We start from the raw sequence: 26,711 nt of genomic DNA on the forward strand, positions 1-26,711 counted from the left end.
CATAAGTGTTTTAATAAAATGTAAGTACGCAGAAACAGTTCGGGGTTTAAAAACACAGAAAACCTGTTTATAAAAGTAATGTATAGTGATAAAACAATTTTTCCCTAGGTTCTAGACTAAAATGGGTTATTTTTTTAGTAAAAACCGTGAAGCTGCAGCAAAGCCCTTGTTAGCAAAAACAGCCTCTGTGATTAGAGAGAAGAAGGCCAGAACATAACAAGAAAGCCCTAGGCCTGCTTTTAAAACAAAATTATACCAAAAACGTGTACTAAAAAGAATAGTAACTTTAACTGTAAATAAGCTTACTATATAAAATAAAAACTTTTTACAATAAAAGTTTTAAAAAGCTAAAGTATGTAGCCAGAGGCCCTCCCGAGTTTTTTTTTCCAGGAAAAGGCCCCCTGCTCTGTTCTTATCTAAACAACAAGGACCCTGTAACAAAAGCTGACCAACACATATGATAAACCATTTTAAAATGTGTTTTTTAAAGTAATATCTAACCCCCCCCCTTTTTAACTTATTAAATAAACACATGAAAAAACAAACCTATCTGAAGACACATTCCTTTTGCATATGTTTTAATGAAATAGAGCAGGCAGAAGCACCCCAGACCTAAACCCACAAAACCCTTACTAAGAAAAAATTTCCCCCCAAGTTTTTTAGTGAGAACCATTTGAAACAGCCTTTTGAAGGTAGTGGATTAGAAAAGAAGACCCCTTTGAAAAACAGGCTGCCTGAAGACACTTTTTTTATTTAGCCCCATGGGCATAAGTGTTTCAATAAAATGCAGAAACAATCCAGGGTTAAAAACACAGAAAACTTGTTTATAAAAGTAATGTATAGTGATAAAAAAGTTTTCCTCTAGGTTTTAGGCTCGCACTGGTCATTTTTTTTAGTAAGGAGAGTTTGAAACAGCAGGCTTTTGCAGCAAAGCAGCGGTCAGCAAAAACAGCCTCTGTAAACCAGTAGATCAGAGATAAGAAGGCTGCTTCTTTGCCTGCTTTTTAACAAATACAAGTGAAAGTTATGAAGTTTTGTAAAGGAATAAACACTTTAAAAGACAAGCCTATATGAAGACAGAGCCCTTTATTTAACATTTTTACATGTGTGTTTCCATTTAAAAAAAAAAGAGCATGCAGAAAATATGCCAGAGTGAAAACCACAGAATCTTAGTAACAGCTAGTTCATATTCCCCTTATTTTGTAATCCAGTGGATCAGAGAGAAGTTTATTTTCCTCCCCACTTTTTAACAAATTCATGTGCAAGTTATAGTAAGCTGTTATTTTCCTAGGGCTTTTAGATTTAAGTATGATTTTTTTTGTTGCATTATTAGAATGTCTTTGTTTTTAAATGTTTGCAACCCGTGTGCTGAGACACCGGTACAAGCTCCTGTGTTTGTTTTGGGTCCATAGATTTTATTAAAATAATACAACACAGGCTGGAGCTGGAGCTTTCTTTACATTTCAAAAACAGATAAAACTAATTAGGCTAGCCAGTGCTCCATGCGCTATAGGCTGCTTTAAGAAGGCTCTAGGGGTCACTTCTTCAGTTTGCTTGTTTTTTTACACAGACTTCTTTCCTAACTTTTTAAATGCTGTTAAAGTTTTAAAAAATGGTGAGATTGCATTGAAAGATACTTTATGAAAGTTATAACAAGTATTTTTTCCATTTACTGATTCTAAAAGACAAAAACCACCACTTTATGACTGCATGAAGCTTAGAGATACCCTATCTAAAGAATATCCTCACCTCTTGACTTTCCCCCCATACTTTTATCACTTGCTAAATATGCAGTGTTTCATTATATAAAGGTTTTTAACATTTAACATGAAAATACAGAATTGACTGGGATAGCTCAGTGGTTTGAGCATTAGCCTGCTAAACCTAGGGTTGTGAGTTCAATTCTTGAGGGGGCCACTTAGGGATGTGGGGCAAAATCAGTACTTGGTCCTGCTAGTGAAAGCAGGGGGCTGGACTCGATGACCTTTCAAGGTCCGTTCTAGGAGATAGGATATCTCCATTTAAAAAAAAAGAAGACCTTTTTAAAGGATATTCTGTATGTAGTGAGGCCTATTTGAAGCATTATGTTTTTTTAAAGTTTATTATGAAAAAGCAGTATTGACTGAGCTGTAACAAAACAAGGCCCCTCTTAGGGATATTTTGTAGAAGTTTAGTGAAGTAAAAAGGCTTAAGATACTAGCCTGTCCTTTAAAAAATAGTGTTTTTAAAGTACCAAAACAACAACTGGGTAAGAATATGAAAACTGGCAATTGAGGGGAGTTTACATACGTGTTTTAATTAAAGAAAACAAGATTGGTTTTTAAGGTTTGGATTTATACAAAAAACACAAGAAAAAAATAGCTTATGTAAAAAAGTTATCTGTTTTTTACCAGAGATATGGAGCCTCCCTCACCCTGGCTCTCTCCACACACACACACACACTTACTTTTCTCGCCTCCCCCCCCCCCCCGCCCCTATTTTTCTTCTCCTTTTTAATTTTTTTTTAATCTAAACCAAGGACAAACAAATTAAAAAATAAAAGCCAGAGCCACAGAGATCAGGCCATGGGGGTAAGAAAGCTGTCCTGAGTTTTAGGGGACAATGTTGATCACGCTTTTAGTGAAACAGTTTTGTAGGCAGCCTGTTTGTATTAGCTGTTATGCTTTAGCATGGGCAAGCATTTATCATTTGGAAGCAATTTAAAGTAAAAAAAAGGGGGGGCAGTGTGTGTGTGTGACTGTGTGTGGAGAGCGGGGGTGAGGAAGGCTCCATATCTCTGGTAAAAAACAGCTAATTTTTTTCATCTTTAAACTCTCTCACTCTATTCTTTCAAGTTTTTTCTCTAAATGTACCCAAGCACAAACACACACAACACTTCCCCTAGTCAAACACAACCACACAAAATTTTTTAAAATGGCCGACCGTGCCAAACTTTGGCGCCAATGGAAATGGGGTGGGAAGGTGGGACATAAGCCCTAAATGGGGCATGGAAACCTGTCAAAAATTCATGGTGATGGATACTATCGAGGTTATACTACTGCTTTAATCTTACAGCAAAATAATCTAGTTGGCCCTGTGGACAGCTGGATCACGGTTCCTCAGCATCACTTTTTATTTGTATCACAGTAGCATCCAAAGTGAGGATCAGGGATACATTGCACTGGGCACTGTACAAACAGTCAAAGACATTCCCTTTCACAAGGAACCTACACTGTAAATAGTCATAAGCTGAGCTCAGCTCTGCCAAGGTTACAGCTCTATTCACTCTCACAAAGTACTGAAATTCCCTTCCAAAGTACAGATGCACACAAACCAACGGCGGCTTTCAATTGCAAGCTTTCCCCCAGAGCATCTCTTTAGCCTGCACCCAGCCATCAGGTTAGGACTGTGTCCCTGCCAGTTCAGGAAAAGTTGGCTCTTACATCCAAGGTTATGCTAAAGTCCAAGGCTTACTCATCCGGTGTCAGCAGCTGCTGACTGGAGAATTGGAGCAAAGATATTTCCAATGGGATTGGCAGTGACCATCAAGGACTCCACTGAAAACTCTGCTCATTCAAAGAAGATATGGAATATCTTTCATGAATGTTTAATATGACCTGTTGCATGTACACTCATCCAACAGGCCTGTGCGAACATAGTGATCCACATGAATGTTCATGTGTGCGTAGATGTGTACTTGCAGACAGACTAGCATACAGGCACAGACACACAGACCAGTGCCCTCCAGGACCACGCCACCTATAAATGGGAGCAACTCCTGTGAAGTCACTGGAGTTGGACCAGCTGAGGATCTGGCCCAGAGATATGCCTGTTTATCCATAGGCATGTTACTTGACCACTCTCACCAGTGCGCAGACAAAACTCCTTCTTCCTAAAGACATCTTAGCGCCACACATTCTCTCTCGCTCTCAGCAAGGGATTTACAATTAGAACTTGGCACATTTTTTTAGGTGAAGAGTTTTTCTGATGAACACTATTCAGTCAACCTGGAACTATTCCTGAACCTAATACAAATTTGCTGAATAGTTTCAGCCAGAGAGAAATTTCCAGCCTAGATTCACAAAACAGCCAGAGGAGGCAGAGGTTGGGGACTTTATAGCTTTTAGCCCAGTGCACTCATCAGGGATGTGGAGACCTAGGTCTGAATTCCTGCTCTGGAGCAGGGACTTAAACCCAAGGGTCCCACAAGCTCTGGAACAGGGATTTGAACCCACCTCTGCCCTAACCAGCAGGCTCTTAGCTCTTCTGGGGTGGGGCTCTCTCTCCATCTCTCCTGTTGAAATTGTTGTGCTTTGTATAAAATACTTGAATAGTCATTGGGCCGGAGAGTGAGACACAATGAGAATAACTCTATAGTCTGGAGATTAGGGCACTCCCCTGGAATGTGGCAGATCCAACTTCAAGTCCCCGTGCCAATGAACATTTAATGCCCTAAACACCGGTCTAAGGCTATGTCTACACCAGCAGTTTTGTCAATAAAACTTTTGTCAGTCACGGGGGTGAAAAGACAACCCCCCGACCAACATAAGTTACACTGACAGAAGTGTCAACGTGGACAGTGCTATTTTGGTGGGAGAGATTCTCCCACCAACATACCTAATGCCACTTGTTGGGGGTGGTTTAATTGTGCCAAGCGGGGAGCTCTCTTCCGTCAGCATAGAGCAGCTACACAGGAGACCTTACAGCAGCGCACCTGCATCGGTACAGCTGTGCCGCAGTAAGGTCTCTAGTGTAGACATGGCCTAAAAGTTAAAAGGGGGCCACCACCTTCATTCAACCCAGCACAGACTTCTTCAACTCACTGATATTTTCCACAATGTTCAGATCCGGGTCAACCAAAACCAATATTTTTTGCAGTACCAGCAAACCAAAAAAAAGTGCAGTTCTTCACACTACCCTATTCACAGCGTTCCCCCCTCCCCAGCAGAATCCTTGGATCAGAACATTCCCCAGCAAACACGCACCCCAGGAACCAGTAAAGTTCTTCTCACAGAGCAGCAGCCTGTAGGCGCCCAAGGACACGTCAGGACACTGATCTCCCTGGGCAGATGGTGTTTGAAGAGAAGGAATTTCTATACTTTGCTTACACCAAATGAAATTCCTGCAGCCTGTCCCACTGAGTCCTCCCTCCCACTCCCCATACACCCTCTCTACCCATCCCTGCTTTACAACCCCGTCACTGCCTGCTCCCCTCAGTGCATGTCCTTCTCACAGCCTGTAACTGTCTTTGCCCATCCCTTTTGCTACCTGGCCCATGTACTCCCTAACCCTAATGGTACCTATTGCCTGTCCCTCTCACAGCCCTGTGCTCTCCACCCCACTAGAAATCCCTCGGTGCCCATTCCCTTTGCTATCCATCCACCTCTCTGCCAATCTCTCTAGCATCCCTTGCTGCCAAGTCCCCTCACACCCATTTCCCCCTCTGGTGTCCCTACCTTCTCACCTCAGAATTTCCATTGGAAATCAATAAGAAAAGTTCCCTTCAGTTGGTCCCTCAAAATTAATTCCTTTACTTTCTTCAGGTCCCTCTTCCTAGCCTAACAGCAGTGGGGGCTTCTCCCTCTCACAGACTCCTTTGCCCGCCCATCGAAATACTCCATGCACCCCTGGACTCCAGCAAGCAGTTCTGTTGAAATGTTCATGAAGTCTGCAGGGTCACTGCCTAAGTGACAGTCAGGGGCTGTGGAGTTCCCTAAGGCCCCAGCACAGGCAACATGACGTACAGACTCAGACAGACACATGGACAGAACAATTACCCAGCTCACCTGAATCCACCTCAAGTCTCCACAGGCAGCGCAGTACTATCCCACTGAGTCACCGGGTGGCCAACAGGCAACTCATTATATGCAAGAACAGGCAAGTCAAGGTGCCTACAACTCTGGGAGAAAGGGGATTGGGGAAAAGATCCCTCCCTCTCTCCTCCTTCTCTCCTCCCTCTCTCCCCACTCCATCAGATCTCCCTGTTAAATTATTATCAAGTTCACTTGTGGGAGGAGTGAGAGAGAGGGGGAGTGTGTGTGAACAATGGAATTTCTCCTCACCTCCCTTACAATACTTCCCTCTCCAGACCTTTAACTGTAATAGGAAGCACTGGTAGAGAGAGAACACGGGAAATAGAGGCCATGCCAGGCAGAACTAAGGCCAGAAATTTGCCGGCAGCAGTTACAACATTCAGTGGAACTAAGGGCTTGGCTACATTGGCAATTTACAGCGCTGCAACTTTCTCGCTCAGGGGTGTGAAAAAACACTCCCCTGAGCGCAGCAAGTTACAGCGCTGTAAAGCGTTAGTGTAAACAGTGCCCCAGCGCTGTAAGCTAATCCCCACGTGGAGGTGGAGTACCTGCAGCGCTGGGAGAGCTCTTTCCCAGCGCTGGCGCGCGACCACACTCACACTTCAAAGTGCTGCCGCGGGAGTGCTTTGAAGTTTCGAGTGTAGCCACGGCCTACTCCAAGTCCCTTTACGGTCATTGGAACGAAGCAAGCTCTCCTCTCACACACAGTTTGATAAAGCCTAACCAGACTGCCTCACACTCCCAGCTCTTTAAACTGTGGAATCCCCTTACAGTGCCCTGGGAACTGTGGACATGGAATGAATCGCCTCAAACTCCACCAGGAATGATTATGCTCAACCTTTTTCAGTGCTGGAGCTCAGCACAAATAAAAAGAATGAAGAATCCAGCTGTCAACCTGCAAAATGCAATGGAGGAACTGGGAGCTGTGCAAGGAGGATGTATATTTATTCTACTGCACTCAAGGCAACATATTGAAATGTCTGTGTTTCTACCACGCACACACATGTACACCCAGTCTGAGTTCACGGCTTGTGTAACACTATTGTTGTTGGCCAGGATCAGCTTGCCCCAAGCCTTTGTTCTGACACATGCCCACTGGGTTGTTTTCACGTGATGCCATGTCTTATTTAAAGGAACACTCCCTGTGTGTGTTTCATAAATGCTCCGATTTCCTCTTTAGAGCAACTTCTCTGTATCTATATTTATATCTCGCTCTGTAGTGATTTCGGCAGAGATAGTCACATGGTCAGTAGCAGGACCTAGGGTACCAGTGCCTCCAGTTTTCTCATTAGCATTCAGTATCTTCCCCTTTCTTTGGCTCCCATCCTGCAGACACAGACCCATGTGCTAAAGCTAAGTGTTTGCAGGATTGGGGCCTATACATTCACACAGGGATCAAGCACATTTCCTGATCCATTTATCTGGGTTGGACACTACTGGGTGCTGAGCACCTTCAATTGCCATCAACGGTAGCCCATCAGGTGGAAGTTGAGGGCACTTGGGGAGCAGCAGGAAGCACCCAGCCCCTGGCTGTGCTGGGCCTTCTGAGGTTCTTTTATATCATTTCCCAACAAAATCCTGCTTAGACTCTAAAAGGAGCTGGCGAGGTCATATCTAAAAATACTCAATGACTCCTGATGGAGGCAAGGAGCGCAGAGAAGTCTGGGCAGTGTTTAGATGGTCACCTGTGAATGGTAGTTCCATCAGCATAAGCCATAATACAGCCACTCAGGATTGTGTTTTATGAAACAGGGGGAAAGAGCCTATGTTCTATTTTGGAGTGCATTTGTCTCCACACAACCACTGAACAGTAGGGCCAGAGCCTGATCCACTCTACCAGTCCTCTGGGCTGCCAGTGCCACATAAAGAGACTTTAAAGCTGCTCTAATCGGGCTGCTGGGAATTCCTCCAGCTTGGGGGAAAGCTGCGTGGTGCCCCTTCCCAGCCCCAGTGCTCCAAGTATAGGGGACAGATCCAGGCTGGGGCCAGAGGGCTGCTGTGTTCTGTTGATCTCTGGCTGGTAGAACAATCCCTTGGAGCTATTACAGCCAATATAAGTTAAAGAAGTTACACTGGGAACCAAACTGGCCTACAGTACCCTTGGGACTTGGGGGTTGCCACCTTTCTAATGGATAGTAACTGGACCACTGAAGCCCCGCCCCCTGCCCTGCCTCTTCCCCACAAGGTCCCACCTCTGCACCCCGCCAGCTGCACAAGCAGCCTGGCCCGGAGGCGGCTGCTGCTGCTGCGCTGCCTCCTTCCCTCTGCTTAGGGTTGCCACAGATTAAAAAAGAATGGACATCAGGCCTCGTCAAATGGCACCCAGACACACAAGCCGAAATCCAGACTGTTCGGGTGAAAACTGGACGGGTGGCAACCCTACCATGAAGGTGCCCTTGTGGCCAAACAAATCATGGCCAGATCTAAGGATCATGGGCCTAGTTCCAGTATTAAACCTGAGCATGCCAGCCACTGTCAAAGCTCTTGGCTTTAATCAAGAGATGGGCTGATGCAGCAGTAAAATGCACATACACACATCCCCAAATTCTCTTCCCTGTTCTCAGGCTCATTCGTGATTACCTGGCAGGACTGTCTTCTGTGATGGAGTCTCGAACAGGTCCTGGCTCACAGCCTCGCTGGAGTTCCTCGCTAATTCTCTCCGCTCCTTCTCCTCACATTTCATGGCCGGGGTCTCTAGCTCATGCTCCTCCGAGGTATCCACAGTGGCCTATGGGTTTCTGGTGGGGTCTATTCCAAGTATGCCAGGCAGTTCAATAAAAAAGTAGCAGATCTGCAGGGCACCACCAGATCTATTAGAGGCCTCCCTGGCCTTTTGGTATTCCTGGCGAAGTTCCTTTGTTCTCATGTGGCACTGCTGCTGACCCCTGTCATACACCTTCATCCCCTGTGCTATCTGCTTGTAGAGGTCCATGGTGCTATGGCTGTGCTTGCACAGCCTCTTCTTCCTACTGGCCCAGGAGATCCACCATCTCTTGTCTACTACAGGCAGGATTGTCTCTCGTGTGTGGAGCCAGCATGGTTGGCTGTGCCATTGCACACAACCAGGGGGATCTGTTAGGTGTGTTCACCAAGGTGGGCAAGCAGGAAAAGGCATTTCAAAAACACCCAGGGGACTTTCAGGTGGGGAGCATTGGAGTTTAAAATTGTGATCACAATGGCCACTATCACAGAGGGGCATTGTGGGATGGTTGCTGGGGGACTGTTAGGGTTGACACAGATCACACAGTGTTTACACTTGCACCGCATTGACCTCAGCAGGTCAACCATGGCTGCACGCTCTTGGGGGAGGTGGTTTTACTGCATCACCATCAGGAAGCACGTACATCGACCAGAGACAAATTTGAGCATAGACACATGTACAAAGAGGTCAATGCAAGACAACTTACATCAACCCATCTTTGTAATACAGACCAGGCCTGGAACACAGAAAGGAGAGGTAGCCTCAGAAGAGACCAACGAGAGCCTAACTGGCACCTTCAACAAAGCATGGCAGTTAGGATTTTTGGACATTTCACTGCGAGAGCTAAAACTTTGTGTCAGCTACTAATAAAACGTGAGTTTGTGAACACGATCAAACTCAATCTACTCAGAAGCTCGCTGACCATTGCAGCCAGTGGCACTGAGTGGTGCGCCACACTCTCACATACTCCAATACGTCTTCTCTGTAGCATCTGGTGCTGGTCACTGGCAGAGACTGGCTCATGGAATAGATGGACCACTGTTCCGCTCCAGCCTGGCAATTTCTCTGTTCCTAAAAGGTGATAGCTCCCCTCCCCCCTGCACTGGATGCAACCAAGCCTTATAGTGGAAACTACTGTAGTTCTGAGAGTCTGCAGGAGGGGAAAGGTACAGTGACTGCATTTCATAAGCGCGCTCATAGCTTCTACAGCAGTGGTCACCAACCGGTAGATCGCGATCAACTGGTCGATCCTGGAGCCTCTGACAGTTGATTGCAATCTCCAACCACTAAAAGCCAGGCAGTGCAGTGGGGCTAAGGCAGCCCCGGCCCCATGCCGCTCCAGGAAGTGGTCAGCACGTCCCTGCTGCCCCTGGGAGGGCAGGGGCCTCCGCATGCTGCTCCTGCCTGCAAGCACCACCCCTGCAGCTCCCATTGGCTGGGAACGGGGAACTGTTGCAAATGCGAGCTGTGGGGGCGGTGCTTGCAGGCAGAAGTAACGCACTGAGCCACATGCCCCCATCCCAGGGGCCGCACGGGCTTGCTGGCCACTTCCAGGAGTGGTGTGGGGCCAGAGCAAGCAGGGAGCCTGCCTTAGCCCCATTGCACCCCTGACCGGGAGCCACCCGAGGTAAATGCCACCCGGCGGGAGCCCGCACCCTTCCTGCACCCCAACCCCCAGCCCCGCCCGGAGCCATCATCCCAAACCCCCTCCTGCACCCCAACCCCTTGTCCCAGCCCTGAGCCCCCTCCCAGGTCCCGCATCCCGTACCCCCTCCTTCGTCCCAAAACGCTGCCCCAGCCCGGAGCCCACTCCTGCACCCAAACTCCCTCCCAGAGCTTGCACCCCTCAGCCACTCCTGCACTCCAACCCCAGGCTCAGCCCAGAGCCCCCTCCCACACTCCAACCCCCTCGGCCCCAGCCCTGAGCCTGCACACACTCCCAAACCCCAACCCCTTGCCCCAGCCCAGTGAAAGTGAATGAGGGAGACGAGTGAGCAATGGAGGTGGGGGAATTGAGTGACCGGGTTGGGCCCTCAGGGAAGGGACGAGCCTCAGGGAAGGGGTGGGGTAGATCCTGGGTTGCACTTAAATTCAAAAAGTGATCTTGTGCGTAAAAAGGTTGGAGACCACTGTTCTACAGCATGTCACAAGGGAGGGTAACACTGAACAGCCCATGGCTGACTTTGCATGGGAACTGCATCCATTTCTCTGGGGGAATTCCTTTCCTTTCTACATGACTCTCCACGCTGAGGCTTGACAAGCCAGAACAGACAGCTCCAAGAATAAATGTCCTCCTTTGCAGAAAAGGCTCACACGTAGGGGATACAGAATGGTGCTGGTACTCCAAAGCAATTGAGGGTTTAGGATCTATTGGTTTATTTTTTTTAAAAGTGTTGCAAGAATCGGTCCTGCTGCCCCCTTCTCTCCAGCAGCAGCTCCAGGCACCAGTGCAGCAAGTGCGTGCCTGGGGCGGCAAGCTGCGGGGGGGCGGCCTCCTGGTCCCTGTGAGGGCGGCAGAAAGGCTGCCTTCCGCAGCATGCCTGCGGGAGGTCCGCCGGTCCCGCGGCTTCGGCAGCAAATCGGCGTGACCAGCGGACCACCCACAGGCGCGCCACTGAAAGCCGCCTGACTGTCGTGCTTGGGGCAGAAAGAATCATAGAGCCGCCCCTGCTTCTCCCCAGGGTGAATTCTGCTTCCTTGACAACTGTCACTATGGCAAATGAAGCATAAAATGACAGCAAAATTCAGTAGGAAACTAGTAACAGGAATTAGTAGAAGGTCACACCTCCTTCCAGTGCCCAGGACAATGAACTGCAGTTTTCTTCATAGGCTGAGGAGAGAAGTCTCATCTATAGGTTGTGTCCTATGGCCAGTGAAGAGTGGCTAATAAAAACTAACTTAAAACTCAACCAGTCAAGCATTTCACCTGATTAACCTTAACCCCTAGGATTGTCATTCAGGGGTTTCACCAACTACGGGTATTGAGCCCAGGCCTAGGGACTAAAGTCAGCTCTCCACCCATCTCCATCCAGTTCTATCAGCAGGGCATCCAGCTGGGTTACTGAACAGGAGCACCACTAGCTGGAGATTAAACCCTCCCACTCACCTACCTATTTGCACAGACAAGAACAGTCTGACGAAACACCTTTATTTTTAAGAGTATTGTTCAGTACAAAGTCTTCCAAAATATACACAAGTCTATGAAAAACAAGTACAAATATTGTACATGGGGGCATATTCTGTGCATACAAGTGCTGTAAACCAACTTTTAAGGCGGGAACGTACTGCTAACAAACACCCCTCCCCCCCCAAACTCTGAAATTAGGGCCCTTTCCCCAGCACTTCTGGAGTAACTGGATGGAAATGAGGTGTAGCCAGCCTCCTGACAGGTGGATCCCTACCAAACAGCCTGCTCTGTCACTGGGTTCCTCACTTCCCATGGTCCCCTCTGACAGCAGAGCATGGTAATTTGTGCTGATGGACCCAGAACTCCCTACATTCAGCAGAGGACATGTCAAATGTATAGCAATGCCCACTTCTCCCTCTGCTGCCGCTGCCAATGGATTCTTGCCTTCTGCTGCAGAATACCCTGTTAGCTGGGTCCTTAGACTTACAGGCTCCATCTTTACAGTAGGAAGAAAGGGGTGTTAACTCAAGTTAGCTAGCAGCTGATAACTAACACACGGTAATAGCCTAGTGAACGCAAGCCAGTTTGCAGTTTTCACACGAGTCAGCAGGTCTAGGTAAAGACTATGGGGGAGGTTAGTTTTTAACTTAACCTGCTAGCTCATGGGAATACCACAGACTTCTTTGTCCACACTAGGATTTTACCTGGACTTAGTTCACTCAAGTTAAGAACACATCTTTTTCTCATGGTGAAGAGAAGATCCCAGATGTAACCTCATAACAGATCTCCCATGAACAGATGAGTGTGCGAGGATGCTGGCTGAGGGAAGTTTTTCCAATCCTATAAAAGCCCATCTCCTTTTCTGATTCAGTACCCACCTCTACTAATGCACGGGGTGGGCAGGAGAAATGGGGTGTTAACTCCTTCCAGCACTGCCACAAAGTAGATCTGGTCACCGGAAAAAAAAAAATCTACAACACTTTTGAAAATTTCACTACCATTTTAGTTTAGAAGTTGGGCGTGTTGTTTGTGGGATTGGTTTGGTTTTTAGAAGAACTGTTGTGGTTTGTTTTGGTTTGGTTTATTTATTTATTTCTTGAAAATGTTGGTGAATTTCTTTAAGCAAAAATTTGTGGGGTTTGGCGTCTCAGTTTCTCTCTTTTAACCCCCCTTTTCACCTCCTTTCCTCCCTCTTTTCCATTTTGCCACTGGAAAGGGAGGAGGGGAAAAGAAACAAAGGGTGAAAAAGGAAGAAAAGGGGAAAAGGAAAAACTGAACACTTTTTGATTTTAATAAAAAAAATCAACATTTTATTTAAACACAAAAGAGATCATTTTCACAATTTTCATTTCACCCTCTGACTTCTTAAACTGGAGCCGCCCAAACGTGAAAGTGGCGCAACAAGGTCTGCCTACTGGTGAGTAGAGGAGAATCATTTCCTTGTAGGTGATATTTCTTTTAATACAACTCCACACTTACGCCAACAAGTCTCAGATCAGAATCTGACCCTTGATCTCTGTGCAAAAATTATCATTTATCAAGTGTTTCCACAGCCTCCTCACCATCAGATCTGAGCACCTCAAAAACATGAATGAATTTATCCTCCCATCATATCAGGGCAGTTGTAAGTATTATTATCCCTAGTATTTTACAAAATGAAGCACTGAGACTTTAAGTGACTTGCCCCTGGACATAGAATGAATCTGTCACAGTCTGTAAGTGAACTCCAATAACCTGAGTCTCACTCCAGTGCCTGAGCTACAAAACCAACATTCTCCTTCTGCCACTTGAATTATTGGAGAGAGATTAAAATACACACTCCCCCTCTAATACTGTACCACACTCTTTCGAGCAAGGATGCGAGAAAAACTGCTGAAGCCTAAAACTTGGAATTAAAAAACAAAATTGGCCTAGGCATAATCCTGCGAGCACTTGTGCTCCGCTTGCTGGGGAGTGTGTTGGGGGGGAAGAGGTGGTAGTGAAATAACAATAGAGCAGTTATAAGCAATTGAAAAGTTTACTTCTGAGCATGCTTAGTGGGCATCTGCTCAAATTTTAGCAGTCTTATTGCACATTTGCACAGTTTTCCAGGGTGGCCACAGCTGCTGCACTCAGACTGTTGCTAGGGCAATCTGTATGAGGAACATTGTCTGAGGCAACATTTGTCTTATTGAAACTCATATAGCAACCCTCCAAGTAAAAGCCACATCAGTATTAACACAAGGGAAGGAGAAAATAATGAACACAGGAAACAATTGATCTCATAATTTTCAGGCCATTCCACAACTTTCCTGCTGTCTGCACATTCTAAAGTTTCTTTTTTTAAAAAACCCTGTTTTCATTGCAAAAGTACACCCATCACAATGAACCAGATGCGGTGCTGGCCTGCTATCCACCCAGACTCGCCAAAAATTGTCTCCAACCAAATTTCCACATCTTCCAACCATTCCCCTCCATGAAGTGTGAATGTTGACACTTAACTGGGGCCATTTAAATATTCCTTGCACCAGCAATCTTTCTTTCTTTCTTTTCTTTTCTTTTTAAAGGAAAGGAAACTAAACACAAAAAAACTGTGCTAATTCAGCAATAAGGCTGCACAGTGACATTCACAAGAAGAGCAAAAGCTAAGGCCCCAATAGCAATATAAATGCTACTGCACTGCACACAAGAGGCACGGATTTTCCACTCACATTCATCAGTGTTAGTGTTTTACGCCCACTCAGCACAGGTGTCAATGACCACACAGGTTATGTCTACATTGTTGCTGGGAGTGAACCTCCCAGACAGACCTCACGCTAGTGGGACTCAAGGTAGAGCATTAAAAATAGCAGTGTGGATGTTGCTGCACGGGTAGAGACTCAGGCTAGCCAGCCAAGCTTGGACAGGAATGACACAGGATCCAAGCTTGGCTGGCTAGCCTGAGCCTTCGCCAGCACAGCAATGTCCACACTGCTATTTTTAGCGCACTAGCTTCAGCCTCAGCAACACCAGGTCTCTCCCCTTGGGCTGTGAGCCTCGCTCCCAGCTGCAGTGTAGACATACCCACAAAGTGCAGTGCAATGGAGAACCAGTCCCACAGTGTGTAGTATTTGCTCCTCTTCTTTTTCTGGTTCAGTGTGTGTTTCAGTTTAATAGGCTGCTATTATGTCACACAGTCTATATACCAATATACGTGCCACGGAGCTGAGGTAATGCGGCTGATGGGCCCTTAACTTCAGCTTTTCCTGTCATTTTAACTGTGCAGCCTTGATATACATCGATGTAGTTTTTGGCATTTCAGTTTATAGCTGTTCCATTTGAATTCAGTCTCCATAGGAGACTGTCATGTGAAACTCTATCTAATGCCTTATTCAAGTTGAAATACCTCCAGTCTCCTCAGGGCCATCCTTAGGCATAGGTGGCTGCGCAGGGCACCCAAAAATTTGGGGTAGCACCGGGACAGCAGGTAAGAGCGGGTCGGCTCCCGCACACCCAGCGTGCGCTGCAGTCTCCTTAGGCAGGGGCCATATTCACAGAGCCAAATGTGAGGGAGAGGGTACAGAGTGCGGAACTGTGACTCTCCGCCGCCGTGAGGCGGGCCAGGCCGCTCGGTATCCTTTTCTGCCTCGTCCCTCCCCCCCCAGGCTGCGAGCCCGGGCTGCTGCAGCATCTGCTGCGTATGAAGCTCAGTGTGTGACAGCAATGGCGGAAGGGGGTGTGTTCTGGGGGTCTGTGGGCTGGGGTGGTGGCTGTGCCCCAAGTCAGGCAGAGGGGCACCAGTTCCTTTTTTCAGTGTCAGGGCTCTAAAGCGCCTCTGGTGAAGTCACAGTGCTCTTTCCCAGGTGCAGAAGGAGAGAGCTGTCCCAGCGGTGTCAAAAGAACTGCCATCCCGTCGGTATAGTTAACTACCTGATCAACTTGGGGAGGGAGAAGGATATCCCAGAGTCACTGACTAGGAAGCTCTGCCTCAGGTGTGCAGGGGAGAAATGAAGAGTGCATTGTCCCAGGTGTGAAGAGAAGCCACCTCAGGAACAAGAAGGGGAATCACTCCAGAATGCAAAGGCGAAATCCTTTCCCATATGCTTTACAAGTGGGTTTCCTTCTCTGTAGTTATGAGCATTCCTTGGCTGATGGGGATGAGATCCTTTATTCTGCTTTGGAGCTCTCCAATGGTTCAGACACGCTAGCCCGGTGCTTCTTTGGCTGAAGCAAGTCCTCTGCTGGGGAAGTGAGTTGCTTTAGCCTCTGCAGAGAGACAGGCAGACAGAGGGAATCTCTGTTAATTAAACTGATAAACAAACTGACACCCAATAGCAATCCACAGTAATTGCTGTGGGCAAAGGCATTTCAGAGACCTAATCCTCTCCACTTTCCATTCCTCTCCTCCGTCTTCTCTCTCTCTCTCTCTCTCTCTCACACACACACACACTTTACTTTTCTGATCTTTAACCAGTTCTCACCCATGATTATTCAACCTCCAGGCTTACAATGTTGCTATTTGTTTACATTTTGGGACACATATATGACAAGGCGCACTAGAGATGTATTTATGGGAGGAGGGACGGTTTTCTGTTTACAGCACAGGAGTGGGAATCAGTACACCAGGGTTCTATTCCTGATTCTGCCTCACATCTCCAGTGGCCTCAGACAAGCCCCTTGTGACTTAATTTTTCTGTGGTGCTGAGTAGTCACAACTTCCGCTGTTGAGATATTGATAGTTTTATATATATATATATATATATATGGTTTTGTAATTTCATAGGTATAGATATATCCCCTTTTAGGCCCCAAACCAAATGAAGCCAACAGAAAGGAATATAGAAGCTCGAGCACCAAGGACAAGCTAATTAAAACTATCCTCCTTGTATCTCTATGTGAAAAGTTACACATCCACAGACAAAGAGTCTGTTCGAGGAGGTGATAAGAGTTGTTGTAAAAACAACTGTGCTCTGAAATTGGTCTTGCAGAAATCCCTTACCCCCTTCCAGGGCCGGCTCTAGGAAGAGCGGGGCCCAATTCCTGGGGGCGGGGCTTGCCGCAAGCCCCACCCCCAGGAATGAAGCCGTGGTCCGGCCCGGAGCCGCTCGGCGGCCGGAGCCGAGCCGCAGGGGCCGGGCCAGGCTGGACCTGAGCCGCGCCGTGGGGGCCGGGCCGGACCCGAGCCGCGCCGTGGGGGCCGGGCTGGACCCGAGCCGCGCTGCGGGGGCCGGGCCAGGCCGGACCCAAGCCGCGGGGACCGGGCCGGACCCGAGCCGCGCCGGACCCGAGCCGAGCCGCGGGGGCCAGGGGTGGACCCGAGCCGGACCCGAGCTGCAGGGGCCGGGCCGGGCCGGACCCGAGCCGAGGGGGCCGTGCCGGACCCGAGCCGTGCCGCGGGGGCCAGGCTGGAGCCGAGCCGGGCCGGTCCCGCTGGGGCCGGCGCGCTTGGCCGGAACCGGGGCCGGACTGGGACGCGCCTCCCCGGAGCCCTTCTTGCGCCCCCCGCCACCCCAGCTTACCTGGTGCTGCCTGCCCGCCCCTGCTTCTTTTCAGAATTCCCGCGAACCTCTGATTCGCGGGAAGCAGGGGAGGGGGAGGAGCAGGGGGCGGAGCGTTCAGGGGAGGTGAGGAGGGGGAAGTGAGCTGGGGGCGGGGTGGAGAGCTGCGGCGTGGGGCCCTCTTAGCGCGGGGCCCAATTCAGCCGAATCGGCTGAATCGGCCTAAAGCCGGCCCTGCCCCCTTCATTTATTATCCTGCTTGTCTTCTTCTATTGTATCAAAAAGGTTAAATAGGCTGATTAAAGTCTGTCACAGCTGGAAAATAGAATTGTAAAATAAGGATGTCAAGGAAGAGGAGGTAATAAAACAAAAGTGTAAGATGTGACTTAAAGATAAAGGATGAATGTGAATGAATGTGTGTGATGCAAATAAATAAGTAGCAAATCAAAGGTGCCAGCCTAAGAGTTATAACTGTGATCTCCCATGGCCGAAGAATGCGTAGCACCAAGATACCTGGATGACCCCTGGAGGGCAAGCCAAAATCCTGGCTACCTGGCCAGTACTCTGCCACGAGCAGCCTCTAGGCTGGTAACTAGAACAACTCTGCAGAACTTGTATGAATGAGTGTGTGAATGAATAAGGAATGGTAGTGAAATAATATTGAATTGCATATCCTGATTTCTCGCTCTTTCTCTGTATTTACAATAAATCTGGTGTTTTGCCTCATCTCTCTTAGAAGATCCTGTTGGTATTATTTTATTAATGTAACATAATTGGTGAAGAATTGCGAAAGGGGGAATATTGGTAAAAGGCCTCAGTTATTGTAAAGATTGGTGTGCACACCACCAAGTAAACTTGGCACAATACAATCTGGTTAACCAAACCTGCTGGCCTCCGGATAGGTAGCAGGAAAATAACAAACTCATAATATAATTCTAAGCTATGATTACAGAATCCACGTCCTATTGTTCACTGAAGTATCAGGGGCAACAAGAAGGCCTAAGGGCCAGGCAGTGCTGCTCGCTGAAACAAGGAGTAGCAGGGTCAGAGAATCTAGGCTGTGTCACTCACTGACCTGTGTCAGGTGTGACGGGGAAATTTGATAAGCTACGATTTCAGAATCTACGCTGTGTCACTCACTGAACGGTGACAGGAGCGACAGGAAAGTTTGAACAAGCTTTTAAAAATGTTCAAGAGAAGGTGGGCATACCCCCGGTTGTAGTATGGTCGGGCAGTAGGAGGAGGACTTAGAGATCCTCGCTCCAAACTGAAAGAAAGAAAACTATAGGTGTATTCACCCTCGGTCGTAGCATGACTGAGCATAAGAGGAGAACTTAGGGTTTCTCGCTCTGCCCCTGGGAGGGTTATTTTTTTATATTTGGTGTATGAATCCTCGGTGGTAGAAGGCCGAGCAATACAGAGGGAAGCTTAGCGTCTCTCCCTCTGGCCCAGAGTGGGTTAAAATCATAAGCCCCAACACTGGCACGGGCAAACATAAGATCCAGATCTTATTCTGTTAAACCAAACTCTGAAGGATATAGGAGTTTGGGCAGTGTAGTATTTTTTGTGAGTGATATTGTGGTCATTTCACAATTCTGAAAGAAATGTTTAAGGAAAGAAACCAGGAAGGGTGGGGGCTAGTTGAGATGCCCACCCTCCTTGCTAAATTGGTAGTGGAACAAAGCTTGTGCTTATGGAAAGGAAAGGTTCATTGGAAAAAGCAGGATCGGGCCCAGACAAGCAGGCAAGCAACAGATAGAGAAATTGGAAAATAGGTTGGAAGCCCTAAGGGCATAGTGGCAGGAATAAGAAAAGCAGCAAGTGCAGGCATGAATCCCTGGGACAATACTTAAAATGGTGAAATCTGAGTTGATAAAGATGTCATTTTGGGAGATAAACAAGTGATTTAAGGAAAGAAAGTAAAAAGTTAACTCTACAGAGGCTGGAGAGAATTAAGCAGTTAAACTTGGTGAAAATGTTAAAAAGGACCATGTTAAAGAAAAAAAAAAAGAATTCTTGGTTTCTTTGCAGCCATTCTGAAGGAAAAATGGGCCCTTTTCCAAAGGAGTGTCTGTAAATACTCCAGGTAAAGAGGACTATCTGATTAAAATCATTTGACTATGAACAATTTAGTCAAATTTGCTAAAAGAACATAAGGGGGTTCTATTGGAACTTAACTGCCATAAATGTATAAAGGGAGTGTAATCTATGTATAGCTATGTAAAAACAAAACAGTGTGAAAGGGATGTTAAGGAAAAGAAAAGTGTATGTATCTATTTGTCTGTGGAAATATGTGAGGTTCTAAGAACCTAAACGTACACATCTGGTTTGTAAAATTCCTGTTTTGTAGGTTTAAGATAAATTGGTTTTGTTTTGTTTTTTAATGCCACTAAAAATCCATTTCACTCTTGTTTGGCTTTGGGATTTGGCAATTAACCCTTAAGGGGTAACTTGATTCTTTACAAAATTTAAAATGTTTTTAAATAAAGACCAAAGTCGTGGCTGCAGCATGGCAGTGAAAATCAGGAGAATGGGAAAAGATTCTGGATTCTTTTTGTTTGTTTGTTTGTTTGTTGTAACAAAATAGCAGGTCAGAACTGTAGTAAAAGAATAAGAAATAATAATAAAAAAACAGTGCCCCTCTGAAACAACAGCAGGGGTGAGGTGCACAAAACAAAAAGAAGCAATATTAGAAACACTGAGCTATGAGATGGCTCTGTGTAATCAGACTGTCACTTTGATAAGGGTACATAAAAACTCTGTAAGAACAAAAGAAACAGTTACACCTTATGTAAAAATTGATATGGCTAATGTTTTAAAAGTTAAAGTATAGAAGGAATGTGCATTTTCCCCAGGACATGTGCAGTGTATATTCTGGAAGGGGTAAAAGAAATGCAAACAAAACATGCTACTTAATTAAAATCCTATTAGGGCTCCAAAAAAGCCACAATAGGCAGGGCTGGCTCTAGGCACCAGCAAAACAAGCAGGTGCTTGGGGCAGCAAATTTGCAGGGGTGCAAGAATCCAGCATGGGAGCTGAGAACCAACAGGGAGCCCTGGGAGCTGTAGTTCCTTGGTTAGCTCCCTGCCTATAGAGCCAGCCCTGGAGCAGGGAAAGAACTACATTTCCCAGCATTCCCTTGGCCGCAATTAACAGGAAAGGGAGGGGAAAGGAGTGTGGAACTGAAACCTCATGCTGCAGCTTGCTGTAAATGGTAGGGACAGAGCCACCTCTAGGTTTTTTGCCGCCCCCCCCACCCGAGCCCTGCCCCCCCCCCCCGCACCCCTGTGTTGCCCCAGCCCTGGACTCTCCCCCCACCCGCATCTCCTGCCACCCCAGCCCTGGCCCCCATCCCCTGCTGCCCCAGCCCTGGGCTCTCCCCCCACCCGCACCCCCTGCCGCCCCAGCTCTGGCCCCCACCCGCACCTCCTGCCGCCCCAGCCCTGGGCTCTCCCCCCACCCGCATCTCCTGCCACCCCAGCCCTGGGCTCTTCTCCCCCCCCCCCCCCGCACCCGCACTCCCTGCTGCCCCAGCTCTGGCCCCCACCTGCACCTCCTGCCGCCCCAGCCCTAGGCTCTCCCCCCCCCTGCACCCGCACTTCCTGCCGCCCCAGCCCTGGGCTCTCCCCCAAAGAAAGAACTGGGTGGACTAAATGGACATTGCACCTCTCTATCCGAAGCCTAGCAAGGCAGGTACGTGGATCCCACTAGAATTTAAAATGAAAAGTAAGGGAGGGGAGGCTCTACTAGACTGGGCAGTTTTAGATACAGTACCAGGCACATAGGAGGATTTACACTTCTGAGCCATGGAAGCAGAAATTGACTTTTCTTTTCCAGATTTAGCTAATATTCAGAAAGGGAATCCAGCACCTGCCTTCCAGATTTGAACACCCTCAAAATTCAGGAGTGCTCAAGCTCAATTTGGGCAGCTGTTACTTCATTTCTCCCAAATCAAATATACTGATCCACTGTAACTTGCTGTAGAAAAAGTAGAATAAATTGAGCAAGAAATGCTTCCCAGTGGTTATTAGGACTGGAATTGCTATTTTCAACAGCCATTGCTTTTTTATTATTAATTATTATTATTATTATTAAAGTTTTAGTTTTATTTGTTTAAAAGGAAGACAGTGATATTGCATTGGCAAATTTCCCATAGAAACAAAGAATGGAACAAAAGAATAATAAAGGCACCTCAACTTTTCCTCATTTATGTAGAACAGTCTTATAATATGCATCCAGATATCCTCCAATCACACAAGCTGAAAATTGTTCCACTTCACTGCAGTTCTGTAACCATATGGGAACCAATCCTGTCTGTGTTCTGTGCACATCCAAAATTCCTGCTGAATGACCCGCCCTGGGAGCGAGTTACCAGTGACCCAGGGCTGGGGCGGCAGGAGGGTGCAGTGGGGGGGGGGCAGCCAAAAATTTTTTTGCTTGGGGCAGCAAAAAACCTAGAGCAGGCCCTGACAATAGGCTGTGTTTTCTTTTTCAGATCTGTGTGTGTTTTAGAAGCAAGAGTTAAAAGTTATCAAAACTCTGGTAAAAGTTAATTGTGTTCCTTTCAAGACAGAGTCTCTGAGCTGCTGATGGCTTTGAATCCAAAAGCCAAGCCTGTATTGATGCAAATTACTTAACTGATAAAGGAAGAAAAGAAGTGCCAGCACAAAAGAAGTTGCAGATAAAGGACATACCTGGTCAGCAAACAAATTGTCTAAATAAAAGGCATGGTATAACAGAATACCTTTAATAGATTCAATGATAATGTTATTGTTAAAATGTAATACTAATAAGTACCCCTGTAACAATGTATAGTGTGTATGATTTTTGGAAAAATCCTTTAAGGTAATATGGTAATGATGCTTCTCAGCTATTACCTGTAAATAAACTTAAAGCTTAACACAGCAGGAAAAATATTACAGACTTGGTCTGCTGCATGAGAAGAAAAACTGAGATACACCACCTCATGGATTTAATGACTAAACAGTGGGATAATTTCCCCATAACCCTTAAAGGTAGAAGCCATTAAAACCTGGCCTGCCTATAGAACAAAAACACAGGAAAATATGCGGGTAATTCCTCTGTTTTGCCTGCAAACCGCAAGGGTATTTGTAAAAGAAAGAAATATTTTAAGCAATAATCAATGCTACCCCAAGAGGGGTAGAAAAATGTTATTTTTATCTTTCAGAAAATCAGAAAAAGCGAATACCAGCTACAGGACAACCTAATACAGAAACAAATGGAAATGAAAAACCATACCACTATAGATATGGGATGTACTGAAATGTAAATACTTGCTTTGTCCACCTTGGAACACAAAATGTTTTGGGTAATATCAGGAAACACTAAGGTTTTGATACACTTGCTAAAACAACAAAAAAGATCTTTGTTTAATACATATAAACATGAATGGATGCAGTATGTATCTAGCATAGTACAGCCAGACCTTTTAATTGGAAAATTGTTGTTAAAATCACACACCAACAGGCTCTGGAAGCAAAGATATGGAAGGTTAACCCATATTGCACATGGGATCATTCTGGCTGCCCCGGACCTCTAGCCAGTGGGCTGGGGAGGGAGGGAAGCTATTGGACACCAGAGGTTGTACCGAGTGGACCCCTCAAAAGTGGGTATGCTTATCCATGCCTGTTGCTCCAAAGCCCTGTAGTAAAGACATTTCACTAGGATCCTATATGTGGGATAAAATGGATAATGAGACCAAAGTACTGTATAATGGGCAATGTGTATGTGTTAATTCTTGGAAAGAAGTGTTTTGAAAGGATGGAAGTGTTAGCAACCTTCCAATAGACAAATGTAAATGGAATGTAAGTACTGTGTTTCCCAATAATCACATGTACTACAAAAAAGTCTCAGCTTACTGCGAGCACTGATTTAGCTGAGTTCTCTATCAATCTTGGCACTGAATGGCAGAAAGTTACCAATCATCTGTTAAAGGTAAAAAGGTAACATAGTTCCTAGAACAAGCAAAAAGGTAATGTGGAAAACCGAACCATTCATATTATACATGCAAACGGGGACATGTTAAGAATTGCCACTACAGAAAGACATAACAGCCTACCATTGATGACATTTTCTCAGGATGGTCTCCCACTACTGCAGGGGTATTATCAGTAATGCTACATCCCAGAACTCATCCGATTCGAAGGGCTGATAATAAAGAAGTGATGCTCAGTCACAGATCCAGTTCACGTCAATAGAAAAATCAGCATCTTCAGCTCTTTGTACCCATGTCATCAACTGTAAACATGCAAACGGGTTACTAATACTGCCCTCCTTACAGGGGTCCTGGGAGGCTTTCATTAGAGGCTGTGTCACGCTTTGCAATCATTGGATGAAAAACGCTAGGTAATATTATTATCCCACTTCACACACCTACCCACAGAGCAGTGCCATAGATAGATATGCTTTTAGCTATAGATCTCCCCCCCCCTCCACGTTTCTAGCATTCGTCTCACACCCTATACCCTCCTGAGACCCTGCACTCCCTGGGACTACCACAAAGAAGTGTTTCTCAGTGGTTTTCAGACTCACTGAGCATCAATAACAGGAGTACTTGTGGCACCTTAGAGACTAACAAATTTATTAGAGCATAAGATTTCGTGGGCTACAACCCACTTCTTCGGATGAATATAGAGGATCCGAAGAAGTGGGTTGTAGCCCACGAAAGCTTATGCTCTAATAAATTTGTTAGTCTCTAAGGTGCCACAAGTACTCCTGTTATTTTTGCGGATACAGACTAACACGGCTGCTACTCTGAAAACTGAGCATCAAAACACTTCTCTAACAGACATTTATATTCATAGCTAGATATATCTTTCTACTCAGACTGTCTGGTTCAGCACACATCACTCATCTGATCACATGCTTACAGACCATATCACAAACAGGGCTGAGCAATTAGCTCATTTATATAACTAATTTTGACACACTCTCTCTGTTTGGGAATTGCCTGCGAACAGATTATTTTCTCTAATTTATTCAAAAATATTCATCCAGTAATTTCTGGTATAGTTCTTGGCCTGTAGCTTGTTTGTGATTCCATGTTTGGAATTTGAGCTGTTTTTAGCTGGACACATAAGGTAACAATGTTTGTGTTTCCTGATTGGCCCAGTGGAACTCTGGGAGTTAGCTTGCTGGTGTGAATAGTCACAATTACCAATTGGAAATGTGCTTTCCATGAATATACTGCAATAGTCACTTGAAATACAGTATGCTGGTCCTTGGAGCTTTGCTGCCAGTACATGCATTTCTTAAAATATTCATAGGCAGTGAATTAAAGAGGGGCACAAGCACAGTCAGGGAGACGCCATTTCAAAATCAGAACAAATATTCATTGAGGATTTTTCTTTGGGGTGGGGGGAGGTAGACAGACCCCTTCCTGCATTTCTAATCCATGTCCCCGGAAGCTTCTTTATAAAGAGGCAGTTAAAAAGTCCATGGAAGTTATATCTGACATTATATAAAGTGAGAGGTAAACAAAAAAAATCTCTTATCTGTAACTTGACTAAATCAGTCACTTGAGTACACTTATAAATTAGCACTAACGCATCATAATAAAATATTTGGCACCTACAGGAACTTTTTGGCTGTAGATCTCCAAATGCTTACCAAAGGTGGATAAGTATCATTCCCATTTTACAGCTGGGAAAGTTAAGTCACAAAGGCCCCCATCTACCTTTAATATTAGACAGTTTAACATCTTTCAGCTGTGTAAGCTGGTTGTGTTGTAGACTAGGTAGCTGAAGTCTTGTCTACACACAAGTTTTACCACTTTAATTATATCGGTCTCGTTAATACAATAACCACCCCTCCAGTGTGAGGACAGTTATAGTTTCCTCAGGGACTGCACCTTGATATGGTGCGTATGCTTGTGTACTCCAGGTACCCTGAGAGCTATGTTGGAAGGTGTAGAACTCCTGGTAGGGTCACCCAAGACAGAAAGTTCAAAGGGTAGGAGCCAAAATAAAGGCAGTCCACATGTCTTACAAAAATGTTCTCTGTTACAGAAACAGCCCGGAGACCAGATGAATCTGTCACAGATTTGCAAATACAAATATCAACTGTGGAGAACCATGATGTGCTCGATGTAAGACAAGATAGTATTGATCAACCAGCAAATCCAGCTCACATTCTGATGCTGGAGAATCAAATCCACAAGGAAATGGGGTATCTTCACAGCTAAAAGTAAGTCAAGAATTGGGAGTTGGAATGTTAGATCCCCTGCCCAGCTGACCCCCCCTTTCCCACGGTTGGCTGGGGTTGGGTAAGAAGCAGATGTGGCTGCAGGTTTTTTGGCTGCATAGAGTCTGTTTGAGCACCGTGACCTTGGACTGGAGCCAGCATCTTATCTTCAGGCTGAGCTGAGAGCTGAGACGTTGAGTTAACCCGTTCTCTTCTCCCTTCCTCCCCCTTCGGCATCTCACAACCCGAAAAGGAATCTTCCACTCCACACTCACACCTTTAACCATTTAACCCTTCCCAAAATGCCTTGCAATGCTCAGGGCCAGCTCTAACTTTTTTGCTGCCCCCAGCAGCAAAAAAAAGCGCCGCCCCCCGAGCCCCCCCGCCAAGTGCCGCGCCGCCGGAACCCCCCCCCGAGCACCGCGCCCCGCGCCGCCCCCCCGCCGAGCGCCGCGCCGCCGGAACCCCCCCCGAGCAGCGCGCCGCTGGAGCGGCCCCCCCCGCGGAATGCCGCGCCGCGCTGCCCCCCGCCACCCCAAGATTGGCCGCCCCTTACCAGGTGCCGCCCAAAGCATGTGCTTGGTTGCCTGGTGCCTGGAGCCGGCCCTGGCAATGCTTGCAACAGCATTAGCAACATACAATGCTGATCTGCCTCCGCAGGGGACCCCTTCAGGAAGGGGGCCACTGGGTTGTGACAAGAGCACAGGTAGACTGACCCAGGTTATCAGAGAAATGAAAATCTTTGTCCTAAGTATACTTGGACTGACTGAGATGAGGTGGACTGGACCCATCTAATTATAGTTGGAAGGCATGGTTGAAGAGAAGATGATAAACATTGGGAAGGTTAAGTTTAGCAAGGAAGCTACTATAGCACTGAAGAAATGGGTACCTGCACAATCAAGAATACTGACTGCTCGCTTTATGACAAACCAAGCAAAAGTCACACTTGTTCAGTGTTATGCACCTAACGAATGATTGCAATGAACAAGGCAAAGATTGTTTCTATGAAAGGTTGCAGAGCGTCTTCGGCAAGTTCAATAAATATGATATTATTATCTCTATGGGAGATCTAAATTCACAGGTTGGCTATGATAATACTGGATCTGAGCACATTATGGGCAGAAATGGCATATTAGAACAGACTGACAATGGAAAATGTTTTTATAATTCTGTGTCCTATGCAATCTATGCATTTTCACACAAGGAAAGACAAACTGACGTGGAGATGAAATGATGGCTTCACCCAGAAACAGCTTGATCATGTTGCCTTTAGTAGATCTCAGTTGAACACCAGGCTGTATAGGAGTGCTAGTATTAGAAGTGACCACCATCTTGTTATTGGGACAATCAAAATAACCCCCCCCCAAAAATAACACTCAAGGCAGAAGGAATGTATGATACTAGAAAGTTAGTAGATCCAACAGTGAAGGCA

At 46.3% G+C, this 26,711-nt stretch overlaps 1 protein-coding gene across 1 annotated transcript in view; it reads right to left on the bottom strand.

The window, feature by feature from the left end:
* The window catches only part of LOC135881681 (sodium- and chloride-dependent betaine transporter-like), a 93,064-nt gene that overhangs the window by 23,135 nt on the left and 43,218 nt on the right, over nucleotides 1-26,711 (bottom strand). The window contains exon 13 of the mRNA XM_065408391.1: nucleotides 8,373-8,520. Within this exon, the coding sequence (XP_065264463.1) occupies nucleotides 8,373-8,520 (148 nt within the window). The remainder of the gene's footprint in view (nucleotides 1-8,372; nucleotides 8,521-26,711) is intronic.

Source organism: Emys orbicularis, chromosome 1, assembly GCF_028017835.1.
Source record: "Emys orbicularis isolate rEmyOrb1 chromosome 1, rEmyOrb1.hap1, whole genome shotgun sequence".
NCBI lineage: Eukaryota > Metazoa > Chordata > Testudines > Emydidae > Emys > Emys orbicularis.